Source organism: Molothrus aeneus, chromosome 9 (assembly GCF_037042795.1).
Source record: "Molothrus aeneus isolate 106 chromosome 9, BPBGC_Maene_1.0, whole genome shotgun sequence".
Lineage (NCBI taxonomy): Eukaryota > Metazoa > Chordata > Aves > Passeriformes > Icteridae > Molothrus > Molothrus aeneus.
This window is the reverse complement of record NC_089654.1, coordinates 812,147-834,828: the sequence shown is the minus strand read 5'-3', so window position 1 is coordinate 834,828 and position 22,682 is coordinate 812,147. Positions and strand designations below refer to the sequence as shown.

General features: G+C 53.8%; 1 protein-coding gene across 3 annotated transcripts in view; it reads right to left on the bottom strand.

Moving 5' to 3' along the window:
* The window catches only part of NEGR1 (neuronal growth regulator 1), a 185,498-nt gene that overhangs the window by 44,905 nt on the left and 117,911 nt on the right, over positions 1-22,682 (bottom strand). For 2 of the 3 annotated variants that reach the window (XM_066555848.1, XM_066555846.1), the window contains exons 5-6: positions 5,153-5,273; positions 36-187 (exon numbers count right to left, since the gene is read on the bottom strand). The exons of the other annotated variant lie outside the window; for it this stretch is intronic. In XM_066555848.1, coding sequence (XP_066411945.1) covers positions 36-187; positions 5,153-5,273 — 273 coding nt within the window. The remainder of the gene's footprint in view (positions 1-35; positions 188-5,152; positions 5,274-22,682) is intronic. 3 annotated transcript variants of the gene reach the window in all.

Below are 22,682 nucleotides of genomic sequence, written 5' to 3'. Positions count from 1 at the left end.
AACCAGAGCACTGGCCCCACGTCCCCGTTACTTACGGTTGAGAGGCAGGCTGGCATTGGTCGTCCCTAGCTTGTTGGCAGCGACACAAGTATAGTTGCCAAAGTGCTCTTCTGTCACATTGGTAACAGTAAGAAGGGATCTTGTACTATAATTTTTAATAGTGATTCCTTGTTGACCATTGATCAGTCTAGAAAGCAAAAAGAAAATGTCTATAACTCATATACCACAACCAAGATTTTATTTTTTTTTTTCCCCAGCTCTCTTATCTTTCCTGGTTCTACAGAAAGCCCCGGGAGCACGGTGAGCTCTTTGCGAGCTGCCAGTGCCTGTGCTGAGCACAATTCCTGGCACTTTGGGGAGCCCTGGGGCTGGGGGTGCTGGGGGGAACGGTGCTGCCTCAATGTCCTGCAGCTGAGAGAAAAGAAACACCCACAGCCCTTCCTGCCTGCAGGAGCGGGGACAGAAACTCCGGGATGCAGAGCTTGGGTTTCAAACTGGGCAAAGCCAGCTGGGAATTGCAATGCTCTCCCTGGGGCAGAAAGGGGTCCTGGTAAGCCTTTCTAAGAGGGTCTTTGTCATTCCAAGAGGGTCTTTTCAGGCTCTGGAGTTTGCTGTGTGCTTTCCCAGCTCTGGCTGGTGGCAGGTGAGGATTAGGAGCCAGGGTTGTCACAGTGGTTTTGTTTATGGGGCTCTACAGCTGCAAATGAGCCTTGCAATTAGGGACAAAACGCTCCAGCAGCGCTGCTGAGGCAGCAGCCTGGGCAGGATCAGGTAATGAAGCAGAGAGAAAAGCCAAATCAGGACTCCTCTCACACAGCTTTGAGCTTCCCACCCCAAATTCACAGGAAAAATGCAGGTGTGTGGATACTGCTCCCAAAGCCATGCCGGGAGCATTGCTGGGCACCAGGACAAAGCAGGAGAACCAATTTAACAGTGCTGTCCTAGGCAAACCACGTCTGATCAAACAAGGAGACGAGGAGGGGAACCGTGTTATTAAAAACTCGCCACAGTTATTACTCATAATTCCTTCTATTTCCCATAAGGAGCAGAGCTTTGGATTAAGAATGCAATTTTTGTCTGCTATATGGAAGGATATAATCATATATCCCGGGAATTAGTGCCATCTTCCCCCATTCTGTCTGAAAACCTTGGCAAATCTGTCATTAATTGCACTTGTGCAGGTTGTGGACTGAGCATTGCTCATTGCTATGGGGGTGCCTCTCTTCCCATCAGAGCCCTGCAGGTGCTGCTCACACGGGGATTTCTCCTCCCTGGGCAGGCTGTGCTGCTGTAAAGGACCCTGCTCCTCCAGCCCAGGGCTGGGGAGAGGATGTGACACATTCCATGGGCACAAAAACATAGAAAAATGAGATTGCAGTGCCTGCTTTGGGGTGAACACTGCCCTTGGAAGATTCATCTTTTGTCCAGAAAGAGAAAACTTCTGTGCCAGGTGGGAATTTGCCCCTTCAGCCTTTGCAGGTGGATGTTCTCCCCTAAACCCACCAGTGGCTGTCCCTCTGCTTCCTGCCTCTCCTGCAGAAAATTCCAGAAGAGTTCTTCACTCCCAGCCATCCTTGCTGTTCTGTTCCCATGCACAGGGTGCCCAGAGCAGCTGGGGCTGCCCCTGGATCCCAGGCCAGGCTGGGCACTGGGGCTGGAGCACCTGGGACAGTGGAGGTGTCGCTGCCACGGCAGGGGTGGCCCTGGGTGGGTTGAAGGTCCTCTCCAACCCAAGCCAGTCTGGGATCCTGTGCTCTGCCCCGGCTGTTTCCAAGCCAGCTCCACACTTGTGGCCAGAGTTTGAGCTGCACCATCTCCATTTCAGCTGTAAGGGTCACCTCCTCTTTTCCCCAGGAGCCGTGGAGTGTTGGGGTCTGTGCTGTCCCCGTGCCCTGTCCCAGGTGACATCTGCCCCACAACAAGTGGGAGTGCCTGCCTGCTGTGCCCTGCTGTGGCCCAGGGGTGCCAGCCCGGGGCCCTTCCCCTGTCACTGTCCCCACATCCCCTCCCTGCTGCCCTGCCGGGACGGGGCTGGCGCTGGGGCTCGGGGCTGGGGCCCTGGGGTGCCCGGGGCTGCACAGGGATGCAGAGGGATGAGCACACGATGCCCAGAGCAGGCCCTGGCCACAGCTGCCCAGGGTGTCTGTGTGCAGCTGGAGGAGCAGGAATTGCTCCTGGGAACTTGTGCTCCGTGTGCGCCTTGGCCACGCTCAGCGCTGAGCTCACATTGGTCATTTATTGTATAATTACTTATTATATAGGCATTTATTATATAATACTGTATTGCTGGGCCTCACCCAGTGACTGCCAGGCTGCAACAGCATCCTGAGAGGTGTACAGCAGTGTCCTGGGGTGTACAACAGTGTCCTGGGGGTGTACAACAGCACTTTGGGGGTGCACAACAGACTTGGGTGGGCACAACAGCGTTCTGGGTGTGCATAACAGCCCTCTGGGGGTGTACAGCAGTGTTCTGAGTGTGCACAACAGACTCTGGGTGTGCACAACTGTGTCCTGGTGTGCACAGCAGCTCTCTGGGGTGTGCACAGCAGCACTCTGGGGGTGTGCAGCCCCCTGCACGCTCGTTCCCCATTGCTCTGTGTAGCCAGGGCAGAGCCAGCCCCTCCTCATCCCAGGATTGCTCCCTGGCATGCCCAGCTCCCCCAGTGCCAGCCCCAGGCCCTGCCTCTGCTCCCATCCCAGGATACCTGCACCGTGCTATAATTGATGGAGCCGTGATAATGAGCTTTGTCATTCCAAATGTAAGTCTTGTTTGCTTTGAGAAGGAAAAGGGAATTAATACTTTAATATTTCATTTAGGTGACTTCTGGGCTTCTTCCCTGTGGCTGTTTAATGCCTGAGCTCTAATTTCTGCAAGCCCAGAACGCAGCCTGGGAGCAGCCTGGGCTCAGAGCTGGCACAGTGGAGCCGTGGTGCTCTGCACAGGGAATCCCCAGCAATCTCCAAAGCCACCCACACTGCTGACACCCCATCCCTGGAAGGGCCCTGGATCCACCTTGGAGCACCCTGGCATAGGGGAAGGTGCCCCTGCCCATGGCAGGGGGCTGGAATGGGATCGACTTCAGGATCCCTTCCACCCCAACCATGTGATGTTTCTAGGACAATTTTGTGATGATTTGTTAACTTCTCCCCCGAATTTTCTCCAGCTCTCCCCACCCCGTGCAGCAGCACCTGTGGGAATTTCCTGAACAGAGCTCCTGGCAAGTCAGTGATTAGCAGAATCAGCCCTCCCTGCCTCAAAGAGCAATAACTTTAACTCAGTGCAGACTGTTACTGCCTCTGTGTTTAGCTTTAATGGGTATTTTATGATGAGGTGATCCCTGGAGTCTGGGAATGGTGCTTTTGGATTCACATCAATCTCAGTAACAACAATGCAATTTCCACCCCCAAAAGCCTTGTTTCAGACACTGCACACACACTTATGATTGCAGGGCTAACTCCCACTGCTAATTTATTGAACAATCCATCCAGATTTCTAAGAAAGAGGAGTCCCAGCCCAAGAGTATCTGACAAAAATGGGACCCTCTCTACTGTGTTAGCTGAGAATCCAGCAGGGTGTGCACTCCCAGGGAGTAAATTCAGCCATGGAGCACAGCTGCAAATTACCTGCAGGGTAATGGAGATGCTCCCTCTGAGAGCTGAGCCTCCTCAGCTCTGCACCAAAGCAGTGCCTGAGCTGGCCAGGGCCCATGCTGAGCTAGCCAAGGCCCATCCTGAGCTGGCCAGTGCTCACCCTGGGCTGGCTGCCCATCATCCAGAGGCAGAGGGGAGACATTGGATCCAAAACCAGCAAAAAAACCCCACCTCTGGGTATTTCCCCGTTTCCTGCAAGGGATGGGGCTCAGAGATCCCCAGCAAGAGCTCACAGGATGCCCTGAGCTGGAGGGGATCCCCAAGGATCACCAGAGCCCGGCTCCTGTAAGGATGGAGCACTAGATTGAGCCCAGTATTTGAGCAGCAAGAGCCAGCAGGACAGAGCTTTTCCTGCTCAGGTGAAACTCCCAGCAGCACAGGAGCAGCAGCACAGCCTGGCTGTCCTGAAATGCTCTGCTTGGCCTCTCCTGCTGCTGCCACGGCACTGGACGTGCTCAGCAGGGAGGAGTTTGGGCAGAGCTACAAACAGAGAGGTGATCAGCGTGCTGGGGGCTGCTAATTGAACCTGGAGTGCCAAAACCTGCTCTGAAATACTCCCACAGAAAGGGTGCTTGTGCTGCAATGGCCCCGGGATGGGCACAGCAACACAGCCACGAGCAGCCATGGAAATGGGGTGCAGATGGACCTCACCAGCGCAGAGAAACACTCCTGTCCTTACAGGGGAGATCAGCTGGAGAGAAGCTTCAGGATACAGTGGGGTGGCACAGCTCAGCAGAGGGAGGAGGACAGCAGCTCGTGCTGCAGGAGGGGAGCAGCTGAGGAAGGAGCTGACAGATGGCTTTCTGTGAAAAGGGGTCATTAATATTCTCCTGCCAGCTCCCAGGTTTAATGGGATGTTCGAGCTGACAAACCCAGCACTTGGAGGCTGGGAAATTCCCGAAGCTTCCCAGCTACAAGGGACAATATCCACCTGCTTCTGCAGCAGCGTGTGAGCCTGAGAGAAACGAGCTCTGCAAAGACCCAGAGCTGCAGAATGTCCTGCTGGAAAGCAAAACACCTCCCTGTTTAATGAGCTGCCTTGGGAACAAAGGGCTCTGCAGAGATGCTGTTGCTGACCCAGAAGGGCCCACACAAACCCAGAACACAGGCCAGGTTTGAGGGTTCAGAGCTCCCCTGACCTCCTTGGCTGCAGAGACCTGCAGATGTCAGCCCAGGGAGCACAGCCAGGGCACCACTCACACTGCCTCAAAGCCTTGCTCTCAAAGGTGAGTGAGACAAATTAAACAGAAATCGTCTTTGGGGGTTTTCCCAGTGCTTTTCTGGCTGCCACCCTCCAAAGGCTGGAGTTCCTGCAGCTCCTTTGGATGTCAGGCTGGTGCCATCTCCCCTCTGCCACAATGGGAGCCATGGCCACGGGGCAGCTCAGCAGCTCCAAGCACTGCTGCTGGGGCTGGGAAGCTGCTGGAATGGGCACCCCGGGGCAGCCCCAGCCTGGCAGCTGCCCTGGCACACGAGGGGTGGGCGAGCAGGGGCTACTTACTTCCTCTCTCCTTTGTACCACTCAAAGAGCGGGGCAGGCACTCCTGCACCTTCGCACCGGATCAGGCCGTTCCCTCCAAGCATCACACCGCTGGATTTAAGTTCCTGAATTGTGGGGACAACTGAAAAATAAGAATTGTGAAATAAATGGACATTGGCATCTGGACAGGCAGGTCACCCAATGCCGCTGCTCCTCTCGGCCCCTCCAGGGGCTTTGCTCCAGCTTGAGGCACGTGGCGGCACTGTGTGTGCTCCAGCAGAGGGAAAACATCCACACTGCACACCCTGATGTGTGTGCATGGTGCACATCCCACACTGCACACCCTGATGTGTGTGCATGGTGCACATCCCACACTGCACATCCCGATGTGTGTGCATGGTGCACACTGCACATCCCACACTGCACACCTTGATGTGTGTGCATGGTGCACACTGCACACCCTGATGTGTGTGCATGGTGTGGGAACCCACACTGCACACCCTGATGTGTGTGCATGGTGCACATCCCACACTGCACACCCTGATGTGTGTGCATGGTGCACATCCCACACTGCACATCCCGATGTGTGTGCATGGTGCACACTGCACATCCCACACTGCACACCCTGATGTGTGTGCATGGTGCACATCCCACACTGCACATCCCGATGTGTGTGCATGGTGCACACTGCACATCCCACACTGCACACCCTGATGTGTGTGCATGGTGCACATCCCACACTGCACATCCCACACTGCACACCTTGATGTGTGTGCATGGTGCACACTGCACATCCCACACTGCACACCCTGATGTGTGTGCATGGTGCACATCCCACACTGCACACCCTGATGTGTGTGCATGGTGCACATCCCACACTGCACATCCCACACTGCACATCCTGATGTGTGTGCCTGGTGTGGGAACCCATGCTGCACATCCCACATTGCACACCCCACATTGCACATCCCACTCTGCACATCCCACACTGCACATCCCACACTGCACATCCCACTCTGCACATCCCACACTGCACACCCCACACTGCACATCCCACACTGCGCATCCTGCTCCATGTGCCCAGCGTGGAAACCCAGCTGAGACGTGGAGACACAGCAATCCAGTCCTGCAAAAAGCTGCTTTTCAGTCCCCCAGCACGGCCCACGGCCAGCAGCACACTTCAATTAGCTATCAGTGTTTAAATCCGGAGCGCTGGGAAAGGCCCAGGAGCCCCCAGCACTGGGGGAGCCTGTCACTGCGAGGGTCTGGCAGGTCCCTGATCTCCTGCATCAGCTGCACACACCCCCAAACCTCTGAGACCTCAAACTAACAGAGTAAACCTCCAAAACGATGAGCCAACCACAAATATCAAAGAAAAGTGACTTTCCCATCATTCCACCGCATGTGGAGTTGTTTCAGTAAGTGCATTTTGTCTTTTTAAATAGTAAACACTGTAAATAGTAATAAACTTTTTGAGCTTAGAACTACAGACACAAATAAAGATGAAAAGCAATTGTCAGGTTTTCCAGTTGCCAGCAGAAGGAACCGCCAGCTGAAAATAAAACACAGCAAATTCCTCAGGAAAGAGATTATCAAAGGCAACAACTGCCTCCTCCTGGAACTTTTTACGTTCTCTGGCTTTAAACAATAATTTATGTGCATCATCAAAACGCTGTAAAAACCAAACCACATAACTTATAAATAAAAATCTGTTTATTTTTTCCCGAGCAGCTCTCCAGATGTTGCTCTAAGGTGTTTATGGGCACATGGAGCTCTGCCTGCCTTGCTCTGCTCCCCTCACATCGTGGTGCTGCTCCCCCAGCCCGGATCCAGGGGCTCCTCAGGAGCCCTGGCTGAGCCACCCGAGTGCTGAAGGGTCCTGGGACCACCCCAGCCGAGCCTGGCCCTGCCAGGAGCCCTCAGAAAAGCTGTGGAGAAAGCCCAGGAGGTGCTGGCTGGGCTGTGGCCAGGATGGAGCTTGGTGGTGGCCACAGGAAGCACCTTCAGCCCCAGAGCAGCAGCGCTGAGTGACCCCCACCCATCCCCACCCTCCTCCAGGTGCAAACCCCGAGGGATGGGATGGGATGGGATGGGATGGGATGGGATGGGATGGGATGGGATGGGATGGGATGGGATGGGATGGGATGGGATGGGGATGTCTCACTGAAGCACAGGGAGTTTTGGAGAGGCTATTTCCACACCTGGAAACAGGTGCACACCAGGTTTTACCTGAGTGTGGGTCGATTATGGATCGGTGCAGCTACCTCAGCTCTGCAGCTGAGCGTTGCTGTAATTACAGTAAACTGATTTGTTACCCCACCAAATCGCTTTGTAAATCTGAAACACTCAACAACTGAACACTGCTAAGCCCTTGTGCAGCCTTATCTCTGCATCCCTGTCCTTTGCACTGCCTTCTGCATGCCCAAATCCTGTGTGGATCATCCCAGACCCTCCTGATCCTGAGGGATCTTCCTTTGTGTGCTTTACCCTGGCAGTGCCCCACACCCAGCTCTGCAAGGCTCCTGTCCCCAGATCCCGGGCAGGCCCTGCCTTTGCCAGTCCTTGGGAGGGGGTCGGTGACAGAGGTCGGGATGTTTTCTGTGAGCCTCAGGGCAGTGACAGCCAGTGCCCCCTCCCAGCAGGGCTCTGTCCCACTCTGCAGGAAGGGAATCTGCTGGGAGCACAGCTGCCCTGGCCAGGGACAGCAAACACAGCCCTCAGCACAACCCCTGGTTTTAACTAAACTGGGAGGGGGAGCTTCACCTGGGGCCAAAGCAGAGCTGCTGCTCCCTCCTCCATCCTCCCTCAATCAGCCTCTCAGACTGGCACACTCAGCCCCTGCCTCCAGCCTCCTCGTCCAATGATTACAGCAAACCAATCCATAAATCCATTAGCTTTCACCCAGCAGCATTAACATTTGAAGGGGAGAATACAGGCATAAGCAATTTGCGTGACTCCTTCATAATCTGCGCAAGAAGGAATGCAGATTGTTTTTGTGACTCCATAAGATCCACAGGGACACGTGAAACATTCCCACTCCTTCCCCCAGGCTGTGTCAAAGATGTGACCACTGGAAGAGCAAATAAGAGATGAGTGAAGGCCTGAGTCACGTCCCAGGCCCCTGTTCCTGAGAGGCACCACCTTGCTGCTTCCCCCTGAGCCTGCTCACCTTCTCCTTGCTGTTTTGGGGATATTTTTGTCTTGCTTGGCTGGCTGTTTTTTACACAAAGGCAGAACATCCCTGACAATGTGTTTCAGGATGAGCTGGTGCATAAAACCCTGCAGCTTACTGCTGCTTCATGGGCAGCTGGGATGGGGATGCCAGCTGCATCCCAGCTCCAAATAACAATTCCAGGCTCTGCTGCTGGCTTGGAAACTACTGGAAAACTTCTGAGGAGGAAATTTTCTCAGATCTCCCTTTGAGGAGGATTTCAGCTCCTGTTTGTTCAGAACAAGAATGGAAATCAATGTTCCCTGCTCCAGGAAATCCCTGGTTAGTACAGGCATAGAAACACAAAGCAGAGATTGTTGGAGCCACCATCTCCTGGATTTATCATTGTCAGCTTATTTTATGGCTTTTACTCTAAAGACAAACTGTGGGATGCAGCTGTGCTCCTGGAGCTCTAATTAAGGAGCCAGAAATCCATCAGCCCTGGAAGCCTGAGCAGCTGCAGGTGAGATCCCACACCCCAACCCTGCTGCTCTCGCTGCCCAGGTCTGCCCTGAATGGGCAGAGACGAACACCAGGGAGCAGAAAGGTGGTTAAAAGGAAGCTGAGGCTGAAGGGAGGAGTGGGACGAGTGAGGCTCCAGCTCCAGCCCTCCCTCACATCCCACAGCTGGAGCTGCCCCACGGCAGGTGTGAGGGCAGGGATTCCTGCTGGGCAGCCCAGCACAGGCAGCAATGAACACCAGCGAGGAAATGACAAAATAACACCTTGGCTCAAAGATGGGCGGCAGGAGGAGGGAGGCAGCTGGGAGGGGGAGCTGAGGGAGGCTGCAGGAGGAGGGAAGGGGTGCCAGCCCCCCACAGCTCCCAGGGCAGCGTTATCCAGACACATCAACAGCTGAGCGAGACACCGCGATGAAACCTAACAGGGATCTTAACCAGAAAACCTGGCGTAAAACTAATAATTTAAAATGTATTTGTCATTTCTGGGCCTGCTAAATAACGGTTAAATAAAATGATAGAGGGAAAATGTGATTATCTGTGTCTGCCGACAGCGCTGGCTCCTGTGACTCAGATCCGGAGGTTTTTGTCCCCACAGCGGCTCCTTGTTCAATCCCCTCCCGTGGCTCATCCCTGCCGAGCAGGGCACTTCAAACAAAGCCTAATTTCTGCCTTGGAAATGAGTTACAGGAACTGCTGGGTAGCAATTTCCCCGCGGGCTGTAAGTGCCTTGCTGGGAAAGGCTTTTGGGGTGGGGGCTCCAGCTCTGTGGAGCGTTCCCCGTGTCCTGCACGTCTGTCCCCTGGGACACGGCTGGCAGGGACAGCTGGCCCTGGCCACAGCTCACAGTCACTGTCCCCAGAACCACAGATTTGTGCATCCCACAGCAGGGGCTGGCAGGAGGGTGGCAGGGTCTCGGCAGGCTGCAGCTTATTGCAGCCCTGAGACTCGTGAACAGTCTCTGTTTCGGCCCGCACGTTCAAAGAAGGAGTCAGAGCTCTTCAGTCCTCAGTCTCAGAGTTGTTTATTGTATCTTATCTATAAAAATTTTTCTCCTGCCCTGTCCAGCAGGACAGCTCCAGGCACTCTGCCTGCTCTCGGGGCGGTGTTATCCCTTTATACTATAAACTATGTATAACATATTTATAATTATAAATTTTCCAATACCTATCACCTATGTTAGACAGTGAGTTTCTGCTCCAAACCAATCCAAAAGTGCCAACATCACAGCAGAAGATGGAGGTAGAGAAGAAGAAGAAGAAAAGCTGGGCACACCCAAGTCCCTCCATCTTGTTCCCAAAACTCTTATTCTAAAAACCCCAAAATCGACTTTTTCACCCAGTGACAATTTTATTATTACACTACTTAAACTTCTGTGGCTTTCAGGTCTTCATACAAAGCTGGTGATCTGCTCCAGGGGTCACAATGAAACCCCCAGGTGCTCTGGGCTGCGTGCCAGGGTCTCTGAGCCCCTGGCAGGGGTCCCAGCAGCTCTGGACACCCAGAGGGATGCACTGAGCCCCGAGAGCAGGCAGGGAGCTGGGCTCAGCACGCCCGGAGCTGCTGCCAGGTGTGCCCAGGGGCTCGGTGTCACACGAGGGACCCACACAGGTGAGACCCCGCACAGAGCAGGGCCAAGGCCAGGCTGAACGGGGCCTGGGCTATGGACGGGGTCCCTGCCACGGAGGGGTGGGGTGAGATGGGCTCTCGGGTCCCTCCCAACCCAAACCAGCCCCTGGTTCTCACTCTGCATTTCCCCAACACCTTCACATGGAAGCCCAACTTAACCCCCGAGGTTCGGCTCAAAACCAGCCCAAAGACCTGCTGGAGCTGGTCCCCATCCCAACTACTTCCATTGTGCTTCCAAGTGTCTAAGGGAGAGTTGGACCCATGGCATTGCTGGGCACAGGGAATGCTCCAGCTCCAGCTCCAGCAGGTTTCCTCTTTTAACATTTTAATGAGCTTCGGGACTTTTAGGCACATTAGTTATGTTGCCCTAATTACTCATTATAATTCTAATGTGCATTTTATATTTAATTACAATGCTTATAAAGATTTGGTATGGACAGTAAATTATTATAACTAGCATGTGCATAATGATTACGAGCTGAATTTATTAACTTTTACACGAGCATTCAGGGCTGGAAACTTCCAATTTCACCTTTGTGAGCCCCCATATTGTCTGATTAAACCAACATTTCTGTGGCATTAATTGTAAATGTCAAGAAAAAAAAAGATCTTTTATTTTCCCTGTTTTCATCAGCTTTTAATTTGGCATCCTAATGCCATCTTTTGTTAGTGAAATTGCTTTCCAGGGTGTTAAGATAAAAAATTCCAGGTAAGAGAACAGGTTTTCTGAGATGTGTTTTGTGCTCAGAAGAACAGATTTCAGTGATATTCAAATATATTCTTTTCTGTATATGCACCCTCCGAGTGTTTTACCAACGCAGTAACAAGCCAGACAGTGTTACTTGTACTTTAAATAATTAAGATGGGCTTTCAACACTCTGGATTATTCAATTTTTCTAATTTATTCAGCGCAGCAGCCCTCCCTCTCCCCAGATTAATGGAGTGGTTCCATAATGGCTCCTCATGTCAGAACCTTCTCTGCCGTGCAGAAACATTGGAGAGACACGACTGGAACAACCACTGGGCTCAGCAAGTTGCAGGCTGATTTATTCCAGCTTTTCTCCATGACTTATCAGCGTCTGGACTCACTGCCATCCTGACACGCACATTTCCATAAATTGTACATGCAAACACAGGAGATGGGGGTAAGAATTCAGTTCTGGATGGAACATGGGGTGTCTTTTGAGCTTTTCACTGAGTACCAGGCTGGTTTGGGTTGGGAAGGACCCTAAATCCCACCCAGTGCCACCTCTGCCATGGCAGGGACACCTCCCAGTGTCCAGCCTGGCCTTGGGCACTGCCAGGGATCCAGGGGCAGCCACAGCTGCTCTGGGAATTCCACCCCAGCCAGGAATCCCTTCCCATATCCCCAGTATCCCATGTGCCTTCCTTCAGCTTTGCCTTTCCCACCCAGGCCTTCCCTTTACCAACCCTGCACTTTCAAGGTGGATCAATTGAACAATGGTGCCATCATCCCCTCATGGACTAACTGAACAATGGTGCCATCCTCCCCTCATGGACTAACTGAACAATGGTGCCATCCTCCCCTCGTGGATTATCTGAACAATGGTGCCATCATCCCCTCATGGACTAACTGAACAATGGTGCCATCATCCCCTCATGGACTAACTGAACAATGGTGCCATCATCCCCTCATGGATTAACTGAACAATGGTGCCATCATCCCCTCATGGATTAACTGAACAATGGTGCCATCCCCTCATGGATTAACTGAACAATGGTGCCATCCCCTCATGGATTATCTAAACAATGGTGCCATCATCCCCTCATGGACTATCTAAACAATGGTGCCATCCCCTCATGGATTATCTGAACAATGGTGCCATCCTCCCCTCATGGATTAACTGAACAATGGTGCCATCATCCCCTCATGGACTAACTGAACAATGGTGCCATCATCCCCTCATGGACTAACTGAACAATGGTGCCATCCTCTCGGGAGAAAGCACCCTCAGGCATTCCTGGTGGGATCTGGGATGTCACAGGGATGTCACATCTCCCTCAGCCCAGCTTTGGATTGCACTGGAGCCCCCAAACCCCTGCCTGCTGTGCCATTTCTGGGTTTGGACAGGAAGCCTGCCTGAGGTGCTGAGCACAAAGCTTATAACCCACAAGTGATTGGTTTGTGGGTGGAAAACGTGCGAGTGGCACTGAGGGGCAGGGACAGGACACTGCCACACAGCTGTGCCAGGCAGCAGGGAGAGCTGGCCCTGAGCCCGGCTGGGAACTCACACCAGGCTTTGCCTCTGCTCCAGGCAAGGCACAAGCAATGGACTTCAACGGCTTCCAGGAATTACTAAGTAGATCTTTTGGCAGCAAAGTTGAGAAGAAGATGAACTACAGCAAGCTGGTGGCTTTCCAAGGAAAGAAAGTTGGGAAGCAAGGAGCCAAGTCCCTGAGGGTAGGTGGGGGATGCAGGCAGAGCCCTGCTGCAGCCCCACAGCAGCACGGAGGGCAGGAGAAACCAGCCCAGGGCACCTTCATGGGACAGGGACCCTGCTGGGGTCACCCTGTGCAGTGCTCCTGCCCCAAACACCCAGCTGGGGCCTGGCTGTGCCCCCCAAACCCAGCACAGCCACCAGCACACACCTGAGCCCCACGCTGCAGCTCCCTGATGGATTCATTGCCCTCACTGGGGTCACAGCTAGCCAGGGGCTGCCAGAGGTGCCCCACACGCTGGTTACCTACAGCAAACTCCTGCAGCAGGGCCAGGCAGCCCTGGGGGCAGCTGGAGCTCCCCAGGTCCAGGGCACAGAGGGACTTTGGCTCAGCAGAGCTGCAGGAGGGGATTTGCTGGGATGCAGCACTGAGCGTGCAGCACAGCAGGGAGGAGGAATCCGCTCCAGCCCCGCTCTGCCACGGGCCAGGCCTGCAGCAATCAGCCAGAACTGCAGCAAAGCAGATTTGGGGAGGGTGAGACAGAGCTGGGAGACTTTGCTTGAGGGAGATGTCAACGTGCTCTCGCTCTTTTTTCATTTTAGATGCTGACAGTGTGAGTGCTGACACCTGGACAGCAGCACCTGCCTGAGCCCTCAGGTCCTTCCCTTCCCTTCCCTTCCCTTCCCTTCCCTTCCCTTCCCTTCCCTTCCCTTCCCTTCCCTTCCCTTCCCTTCCCTTCCCAGGGTGGGAATCTTGTGGTCTCTGAGGTGCTGGGATAATTAAGCACCAGCCCAAATTTCCTCACTGGTTTCTGTGGATAAACACGTTGTGCTTAAACTGAAATCCATTACTCAGCACAGAGGGGGAAATCAGAAACCCCACTCCCATTAGCTCCCAGCAGTGATGGAACCCCCAGATCCACACGGAGCTACAAAAGCAAGGAAAGGGCTGCACTGGGGTTTGGGTGGGAGCTCAGGGGCAGAGGCAGAGCTGCTCGGCAGCACAGGGCTCCCATCCAGCTCGCTGTGATTGCATCCCCAGGCAGCCAGGTGAGCCCAGCGCTGCTGCCGAGGCCAGCACTCATTACTGCTGATAATAAATGCAAGCATAAGTCACAGTTAGCACTGAACAGATTGTTTGGGGTTGCAAAGACAGCAGCTGTCACAGCTTGACAGCTTTCTTGTTAGTGAATCAGCTTTCCTGACAGTCTTTTTGATTGAAAACCCCTGTTCCCTGACAGAGTGTTGGAGCTGATGTACATATGTAGCTCATGAAGAATGAGAGGGAGCCATGAAAGGTCTCGAAGCTCTTGCTCTGTATTAAAAAGTGCAGTTTGCATAAAGGGAGGGCTGGGCTGCCCCTGCCCAGCTCTGCGGGCAGATGTGAGCTGAGGGAAGGGCTCAGCTCTGCTGGGAGGTGACAGTGGCACGGCCAGAGCCATGGCCTCAGGGGTTCTGCTGAGAGCAGGAAAGCTCCAGAAAGAGTCTGTGTTGTCGCAGACATCTTGTATGGAAAATCCTTTCCTGAGGACTTTTCCTCCTGAGAGGCTGAGAGGCCTCAGGAACAAAATGTAACCAATGGTTATCTGCTGCTGTGGGATGCAACAGGTGGGTCTGGGGTTGGCCCATGATGGATGTTTCTAATTAATGGCCAATCACAGCCCAGCTGGCTCGGACACAGAGCCGAGCCACAAACCTTTGTTATCATTCTTTGCTATTCTATTCTTAGCCAGCCTTCTGATGAAATCCTTTCTTCTATTCTTTTAGTATAGTTTTAATGTAATATATATCATAAAATAATAAATCAGCCTTCTGTAACATGGAGTCAGATCCTCCTCTCTTCCCCAATCCAAAAACCCCTGTGAACACGGTCACAGTGCAATGGAAAATAAAACTGAAATTTGAAAATGGAACCGAAAAATTCCCCTGGGTGTGGCTCTGGCAGGGCTTGCCCACCTGGGAGAGGCAGTGCTGGGCTCCAGGAGCAGGCCAGGCTGCCCAGCTCGTCCCAGGGCATGGCTGCGTGTCCTTGGGACAGCAAAGGATGTCACCCATTCCAGGGATGTCACCCGTTCCAGGGACTGTCACCCGTTCCAGGGATTGTCACCCATTCCAAGGATTGTCACTTGTTCTAGGGATGTCACCCATTCCAAGGATGTCACCCGTTCCAGGGATGTCACCGTTCCAGGATTGTCACCCGTTCCAGGGATGTCACCTGTTCCAAGGATTGTCACCTATTCCAGGGATTGTCACCCGTTCCAGGGGCTGTCACCCGTTCCAGGGGCTGTCACCTGTTCCAGGGCTGTCACCCGTTCCAGGGATGTCACCCATTCCAGGGATGTCACCCGTTCCAGGGCTGTCACCTGTTCCAGGGCTGTCACCCATTCCAGGGCTGTCACCTGTTCCAGGGCTGTCACCGTTCCTCAGGGAGGGACAGCAGATCCCCTGCACACGCCTGGGTGCAGAGCTGGCTTTTCCTGGGAGCTCCCTGCCCAGGAATTGCTGCCTCAGGAGCACCCCTGACCTCTCCCTTCCCCAGCTCCCTCTGGGGCACCGGTCCCACCCCAAGCAGCAGCAGCAGCAGCAGCAGCAGAACACGTGGGTGGGGACACATCCCACATCTCACAGAGTTTGGTTCCACGAGCACTGGAAATGGAGCATTTTGGAGGGAGTTCTTCCAAGGGAACTGAACTCTGCCAGTCCAGCAGCCACTCCCACAACCAGGAACCAGAGCCACGGGGTCTGTGCTGGTCCTGGCCCTGCCTGGGGCACCACCTTCCACCACAGAGCCTGGGCTTGCTCTGCACCTCTGAGCTGCAGAGACGGCCACTCCAGCCTCAAAGCACTTTGGCTTTATCTGAAGAGAGCAGAAGAGAAGCAGCTCCATGGATTCTGGTGCCTGAGGGGTGGTGCTGGAGCTTTTCCTCCCTTTTGCATCCACAGCAGAGCTTTCTTTTAAACCACAAAAGCAAGAGGGGACTTCTCAAAGCTCCTGCAGCTCCCATGTGCTGCCTCCACCACACCTTTGCCACCACAGCAGGTACTTGAACCCCAGGAAAAATCAGGTTGTAATAATGTCATTACAGCACATTCCTAGTGCAGAACCATTTCAAACTGCAATTACTGGGATTAAAAAACCATGAAAAATAAAATATCAAGGGATGGAGAGTTGCACTGGGCTGACACTGCTCAGACCTGGCTTTTTGTGGCCCCAGCAGCAGCTCTCAGACCCCTCTGACCATCACCTCAAAGGCTCTGCAAGGGACAGGGAGGCCTCAGCCTGGCTCCACAGCAGCCAGGAACAATGCAATCACAGGCAGAAATATTGCTTTGCAGTCTGTTGACTATTAGGAAATATTTTAAGTAATTGTTTTTTGCTGAAGAGTGATCTGGGCAGGGGAACACTCTTGGAAGCTGGAGAGCTCTCCATTAATATTGGCTCTAGCCTGGAGTCTAACACAGCTCTGCTCCAAATTGCTGCTTCCAACAGCTCTTCCAACAGCAGCAGCTCTTTAGAGATGACTCATTTCCATTAAAGCCTCAATTTCCAGAGCTGTATTTTCGCTGGTGGTTAAAGTGGGATCACCTGGAGGCCGGGAGCTGGCAGAGGGAAAGGCACCGGCTGCAGGCAGGGCCGGCTGCCAGGGAGCTCCTGCTCTGCCCCTGGGGGCTCCACACCCCCAGATGGGATCCCAGCACCTCTGGGATGGGGGAACTGCAAGGCTTCAAGGTGTGTCACAGACATCTCCTATGGAAAATCCTTTCCTTAGGATTTCCCCTCCTGAGAAGCTGAGAGGCCTCAGGAACAAAATGTAACCAATGGTTATCTGCTGCTTTTGGATGCAACAGGTGGGTCTGGGATTGGGCTCATGTGGTTGTTTCTAATTAATGGCCAATCACAGCCCAGCTGGCTCGGACAGAGAGCTGAGCCACAAACCTTTGTTATCATTCTTTGCTATTCTATTCTTAGCCAGCCTTCTGGTGAAATCCTTCCTTCTATTCTTTTAGTATAGTTTTAATGTAATATATATCATAAAATAATAAATCAGCCTTGTGAACCATGGAGTCAGATCCTCGTCTCTTCGCTCATCCTAAGACCCCTGTGAGCACCATCACAGGAGCACATTCCTGCTGCCCCCAGGAGGGCCAAGAGGGGCCCAGCAGACTCGGATGTACAGAGGTGCCCAGAGTCTCACTGGCACCTTCCTTTGGCTTTAAAGTGACAGCAAGAGCAGGGCAGCAGATAAAACCTCCCAAAACCCTTCTATGCATTGTCCTGCCCCCAGATCCAGGGGCTGGTGCCACACTTTCACCAGCAGTGGCCTGAAAACTTCACAAGGTGTCTTTATGAAAACCAGCAATATATTGATTGCAGTATTTCCCACCCATTTTGGGGCAGTGTCTCACGGCTGCTCCCACAGAGTCAGGTGCGGAACAATCTCCAAAGTCACCAAGACCCAGCTGTGCCCCATCCCCACCGTGTCCCCAGCCCAGAGCTCTGAGTGCACTCCAGGGATGGGCACTGTGACCCTCTGCCAAGGCCTGGGCACCCTTTCCATGGGGAACATTCCCTGATCCCAAACCTCCCCTGCCCCAGCTGCCTTTGCAGTGTTTCACATTTCCCAGGCTCTGCACTGCATTGGTGTACAACTCTGAACTCCTTATAAAGTGTCAGCAGCTCTCCTCGCAGCTCAGGCACACAGAACAATCCTTGTCCTCTCCTCAGGCACACAGAACAATCCTTTTCCTGCCCCAGAACCAAGGACAGCATTGCAGCTTCAGCCCCAAAAAGTGCAAACAGCAGGGAATGGGGGAGAGAAACTGGGAGGGTGGGACTGCAGAACCTGGAGATGGAATTGGACAATGAACCCCAGCATGGAATTGGACCCAAACTTATAAAAGGGTGAAAACTCCTGACCTGGGGTCCAAATTGGGTGGAGGCATGGCCAGGCTCTTGCACTGCCCAAGGTGTGTCCTGTGAAGGCCTTTTAATAAATGCCCACTTTATTCCTGTAGCTCTGCCCAGATGTGTTCCTGGGAGCCTCTCAAGGAATCAAAGGTCCTGGCACACCTGGGGACAGCAGCACTCACTGTCCCTGCACACCTGGGGAGAGCAGCACCCCCTGTCCCTGCACACCTGGGGACAGCAGCACTCACTGTCCCTGCACACCTGGGGACAGCAGCACCCCCTGTCCTGGCACACCTGGGGACAGCAGCACTCACTGTCCCTGCACACCTGGGGACAGCAGCACCCCCTGTCCTGGCACACCTGGGGACAGCAGCACTCACTGTCCCTGCACACCTGGGGACAGCAGCACCCACTGTCCCTGCACACCTGGGGAGAGCAGCACCCCCTGTCCCTGCACACCTGGGGACAGCAGCACCCCCTGTCCTGGCACACCTGGGGACAGCAGCACTCACTGTCCCTGCACACCTGGGGACAGCAGCACCCCCTGTCCCTGCACACCTGGGGACAGCAGCACCCCCTGTCCTGGCACACCTGGGGACAGCAGCACCCACTGTCCCTGCACACCTGGGGACAGCAGCACCCCCTGTCCTGGCACACCTGTCCCTCCCTGGCACTGCTGGCTCCCAACCAACACCTCCTGGCAGGGCAAGCAGAGGTTTCTCTTGAAGGTGCAAACCATCTCCTTGTCTTTCAGGAGATCTGAGTGCTGATGCTGCAGCTCCTGTGGCCCTGCCAAGCCCCTGTGAGGAGCTGTGCCAGCACAGAGCCCCCTGCCCAGCAGGGACAGCAGCAGCAGCCCTGCCCCTCGAGCAGGGACGAGCAGGGATCTGCAGGGATGAGCAGGAGCCACTCAGAGCTGGCAGAACCTCTGCACAAACCATCCCTCCCCCCCAAAGAAATCAATGGGAATTCAAGAGCCAAACTGCACTCCAGTCTCAAACCTGAGCTCCATTGTTTTAATCTGACTGCTGAAATGTTAATAAAAGCACCTGAAGGACACTAAATGACAACCTTGCTTTACAGGAGGCTTCCTTCCCCCCAAGTGAAGGGAAATGTTTCCTTCAAAGCAGCAACATTGCTCCTCACCAAGCAATTGAGGTGGCTTTAATTGTCAGAGCAGTTCTTATCGAATTGGTGTGAGCTGCTTTTCATTGTGTTGCTATGAGATAGCACATCACATAGCTCAGATAGGTTCTCAGTGATGAGGCCAGCTTGCAAATGAGCTAAATAACAATTTAGTCCTAATGGTGACCAAAAATAACAAGGCAAAACCCAAAAAGCAAAAAAAACCAAACTTCAACTGATGACATTGTGCATGAACAAAACTTCCAATTTATAGGATTGCAGGAATTCTCCAAAGACCTTTATCTTATGTAAAAAACCAACAACCCAAACTTGTTATTTGCACTGGTTTCACCTGAAACATTTTGCTGGCAGCCCTGGACTGGTGGCTGCAAACCCAGCTCTGCTGGCCTTGATTTAAACAACAGCCTGAATTTCCACCAGGGCTGTGCCGCCCCCTCACCTCCCTCAGCCCGGTGGGCAGCTCAGTCCTCGCACCCTGAGCCCACGGACACAGCTCCTGGTGATTCCCTGCTCCAGCAGTGTGGGATGTGCTGCGGGAAAGGTGTCCCCTCCATCACTGCCCTGACAGCCTCCCCAGAGTCTTCAATCGCAGCAGGATCTGCAATGTGAGAGTTCTCAGGGCTGGAGCAGCTGCACAGGGTCCCATCTGCACAGGGTCCCATCCGCACAGTCAGGGCAGTGTGGAGCAGGAGGAGCCAGCCAGGAGCTGGGCTGGGCTGAGAGGAGAACCCAGAGCCACAGGAGAACCTGCACAGCCCCAGCCCTGCCAAAAACCTGCACAGCCACGGGAGAACCTGCACAGCCCCAGCCATCCCAAAAACCTGCATAGCCACAGCCATCCCAAAAACCTGCACAGCCACAGGAGAATCTGCACAGCCATGGGAGAACCTGCACAGCCACAGGAGAACCTGCACGGCCCCAGCCCTCCCAAAAACCTGCATAGCCATGGGAGAACATGCACAGCCATCCCAGCAGAGCCTGCACAGCCCCAGCCCTGCCAAAATCCTGCACAGCCACAGCCATCCCAAAAACCTGCATAGCCACAGCCATCCCAAAAACCTGCACAGCCACGGGAGAACCTGCACAGCCACAGCCATCCCAAAAACCTGCACAGCCCCAGCCCTGCCAAAAACCTGCACAGCCCCAGGAGAACCTGCACAGCCCCAGCCCTGCCAAAAACCTGCACAGCCACGGGAGAACCTGCACAGCCACAGCCATCCCAAAAACCTGCACAGCCACAGGAGAACCTGCACAGCCCCAGCCCTGCCAAAATCCTGCACAGCCACAGCCCTGCCAAAAACCTGCACAGCCACGGGAGAGCCTGCACAGGCACAGCCCTTGGGCAGAACCTGCACAGGCACAGCCCTCCCAGCCTGGCCACGGTCCCATGCAGGAGCCACCCCTGTCCCCAGCACGTGTCAGGGAGCAGCACCCTTGTCCCCACTCAGAGCAGCAGCCCAGCTCCAGCTGTGCTCTCCTGCAGATGTTTTTGGGTGGGAAGAGCAGAGGGGAGGGCGCTGCACTGCCCATGGTGGCAGCAGCTGGGACAGGAACCCCAAACCAAGGGGCCAGCCCTCTCAGCTGCCTTCCCACAGCTCACAGAGCACACGGGGCAGGCTGGGGCCGTGCCCTGGCACAGCTGGCACGGGCAGGTGCCTGGGGATGTGCCCAGCAGCACCAGCACCACCCACACCGCCCAGAGCAGGGCACGTCCTGCAAACCCCACTGGGCACTGAACCCCCCTGCTCTGCTCCATGGAGAGCACCAAGCATGAGCCAGGAGCACAGTGCCAGCAGTCCCCAGTGCCACCCAGTGCCACAGTCCCCTCTGGAATGCTGCCTGACACCTGGGGAAGCAGCAGAACCCCTGGCAGTGAAGCTTGGCTCCTAAAGCCAGGGCTGCCCTTAACCCCAAATCCCAAAGTTAGGGCTATAAACATGGAGCAGCAAATCAGGAGCTATTAAAGCCAGAAAGAATCAGAGTTCTTGGTTTCTGCTTCGAGAGAAGCCCCCTCCTCCCCTCTCTTTTATTAGAGGAAAATGGAAATTAAAATTAAATTGCTCTGAGCAATTTTATACTTGGTGCCAAAGCAGAGGAGGACTGAGACCTCCAGAAAATATGTGGGATTTGCCTTCATACTTAATAATAACCAAGGCAATTTTCCTGCTTGAATCCAAACTCAAGACCTTGCCCAGGAAATGCTGATCCTAGGCCAGGGATGGGGCACACCTCCTGGGAAAAGGCTCAGTGACATGTCCAAGGGACTGGCAGCCCAGCAAGCCCCCAAGCCCTGCTGTGTTTTTCCCCAGGAGATTTAAGGTTACAGATTTAATTAGGCCGGCGTGGCTTGTACAGGATGTCTGATTTCAAAGTAAAATCGCAGCATTATCCATAATGTTATGCAAAGCACCATAGCAACAGCGAGGAGCCTTCGAAGAAATGCTAATGAGGGGAGAAATGCTAATGAGGGGAGAAATGCTAATGAGGGGAGCTGTTCAGCACAGCCCGGCCTGGCCAAGCGAAAACAAACACCCCACTTAAAATTCCTGACAAGAACTCACACATCCCTGCACCAGAAAAACCCCACTGCCAGAAATGCCTGATCAAAGCATCCCAGAGAAATCCCTGATCAAAGCATCCCAGAGAAATTCCTGATCAATCAAAGCATCCCAGAGAAATCCCTGATCAAAGCATCCCAGAGAAATTCCTGATCAAACCATCCCAGAGAAATCCCTGATTGATCAAAGCACCCCAGAGAAATCCCTGATCAAACCATCCCAGAGAAATTCCTGATTGATCAAAGCACCCCAGAGAAATCCCTGATCAATCAAAGTACCCCAGAGAAATCCCTGATCGATCCAAGCATCCCAGAGAAATCCCTGATCGATCAAAGCACCCCAGAGAAATCCCTGATCAAACCATCCCAGAGAAATTCCTGATCAAACCATCCCAGAGAAATCCCTGATTGATCAAAGCACCCCAGAGAAATCCCTGATCAAACCATCCCAGAGAAATTCCTGATTGATCAAAGCATCCCAGAGAAATCCCTGATCGATCAAAGCACCCCAGAGAAATCCCTGATCAAACCATCCCAGAGAAATCCCTGATCGATCAAACCATCCCAGAGAAATCCCTGATCGATCAAAGCACCCCAGAGAAATCCCTGATCAAACCATCCCAGAGAAATTCCTGATTGATCAAAGCACCCCAGAGAAATCCCTGATCGATCCAAGCACCCCAGAGAAATCCCTGATCAAACCATCCCAGAGAAATCCCTGATCGATCAAACCATCCCAGAGAAATCCCTGATCAAAGCATCCCAGAGAAATTCCTGATCAATCCAAGCACCCCAGAGAAATCCCTGATCGATCCAAGCACCCCAGCAGGGAGGGCACAGGACCTGCCTCTGGAACAGGCCCCCAAACCCCACTGGGCTGGCTGAGAGCTCCTGGAAGGGCTGGGATGCCCACCCAGGGTCCCAGGGAACGTGGAAGCTGCTCCCAGCACACAGCCCCAGGCTCCAGAGGCACAGGAAAACCCGATGAGGTTGGGGATGAAGCTCCCAAAACCCAAACTGAGATGATTTGCTGAAGGACACAAAGCACGTGCATAAAAGGAAAGGGTTAAATCACAGAATCTGCTGAGCTGGGGGATCCATGAGGACCATGGTCCAGCCCTGAGCCCTGCACAGGACACCCCCACGAGTCACCCTTTTCCTGAGAGCGTTTCCAAGCTCTGGGACACAATCATTCCAAACACAAGATTTCACCAACCCAGCGACCCCAATCCTTGGCTTTGT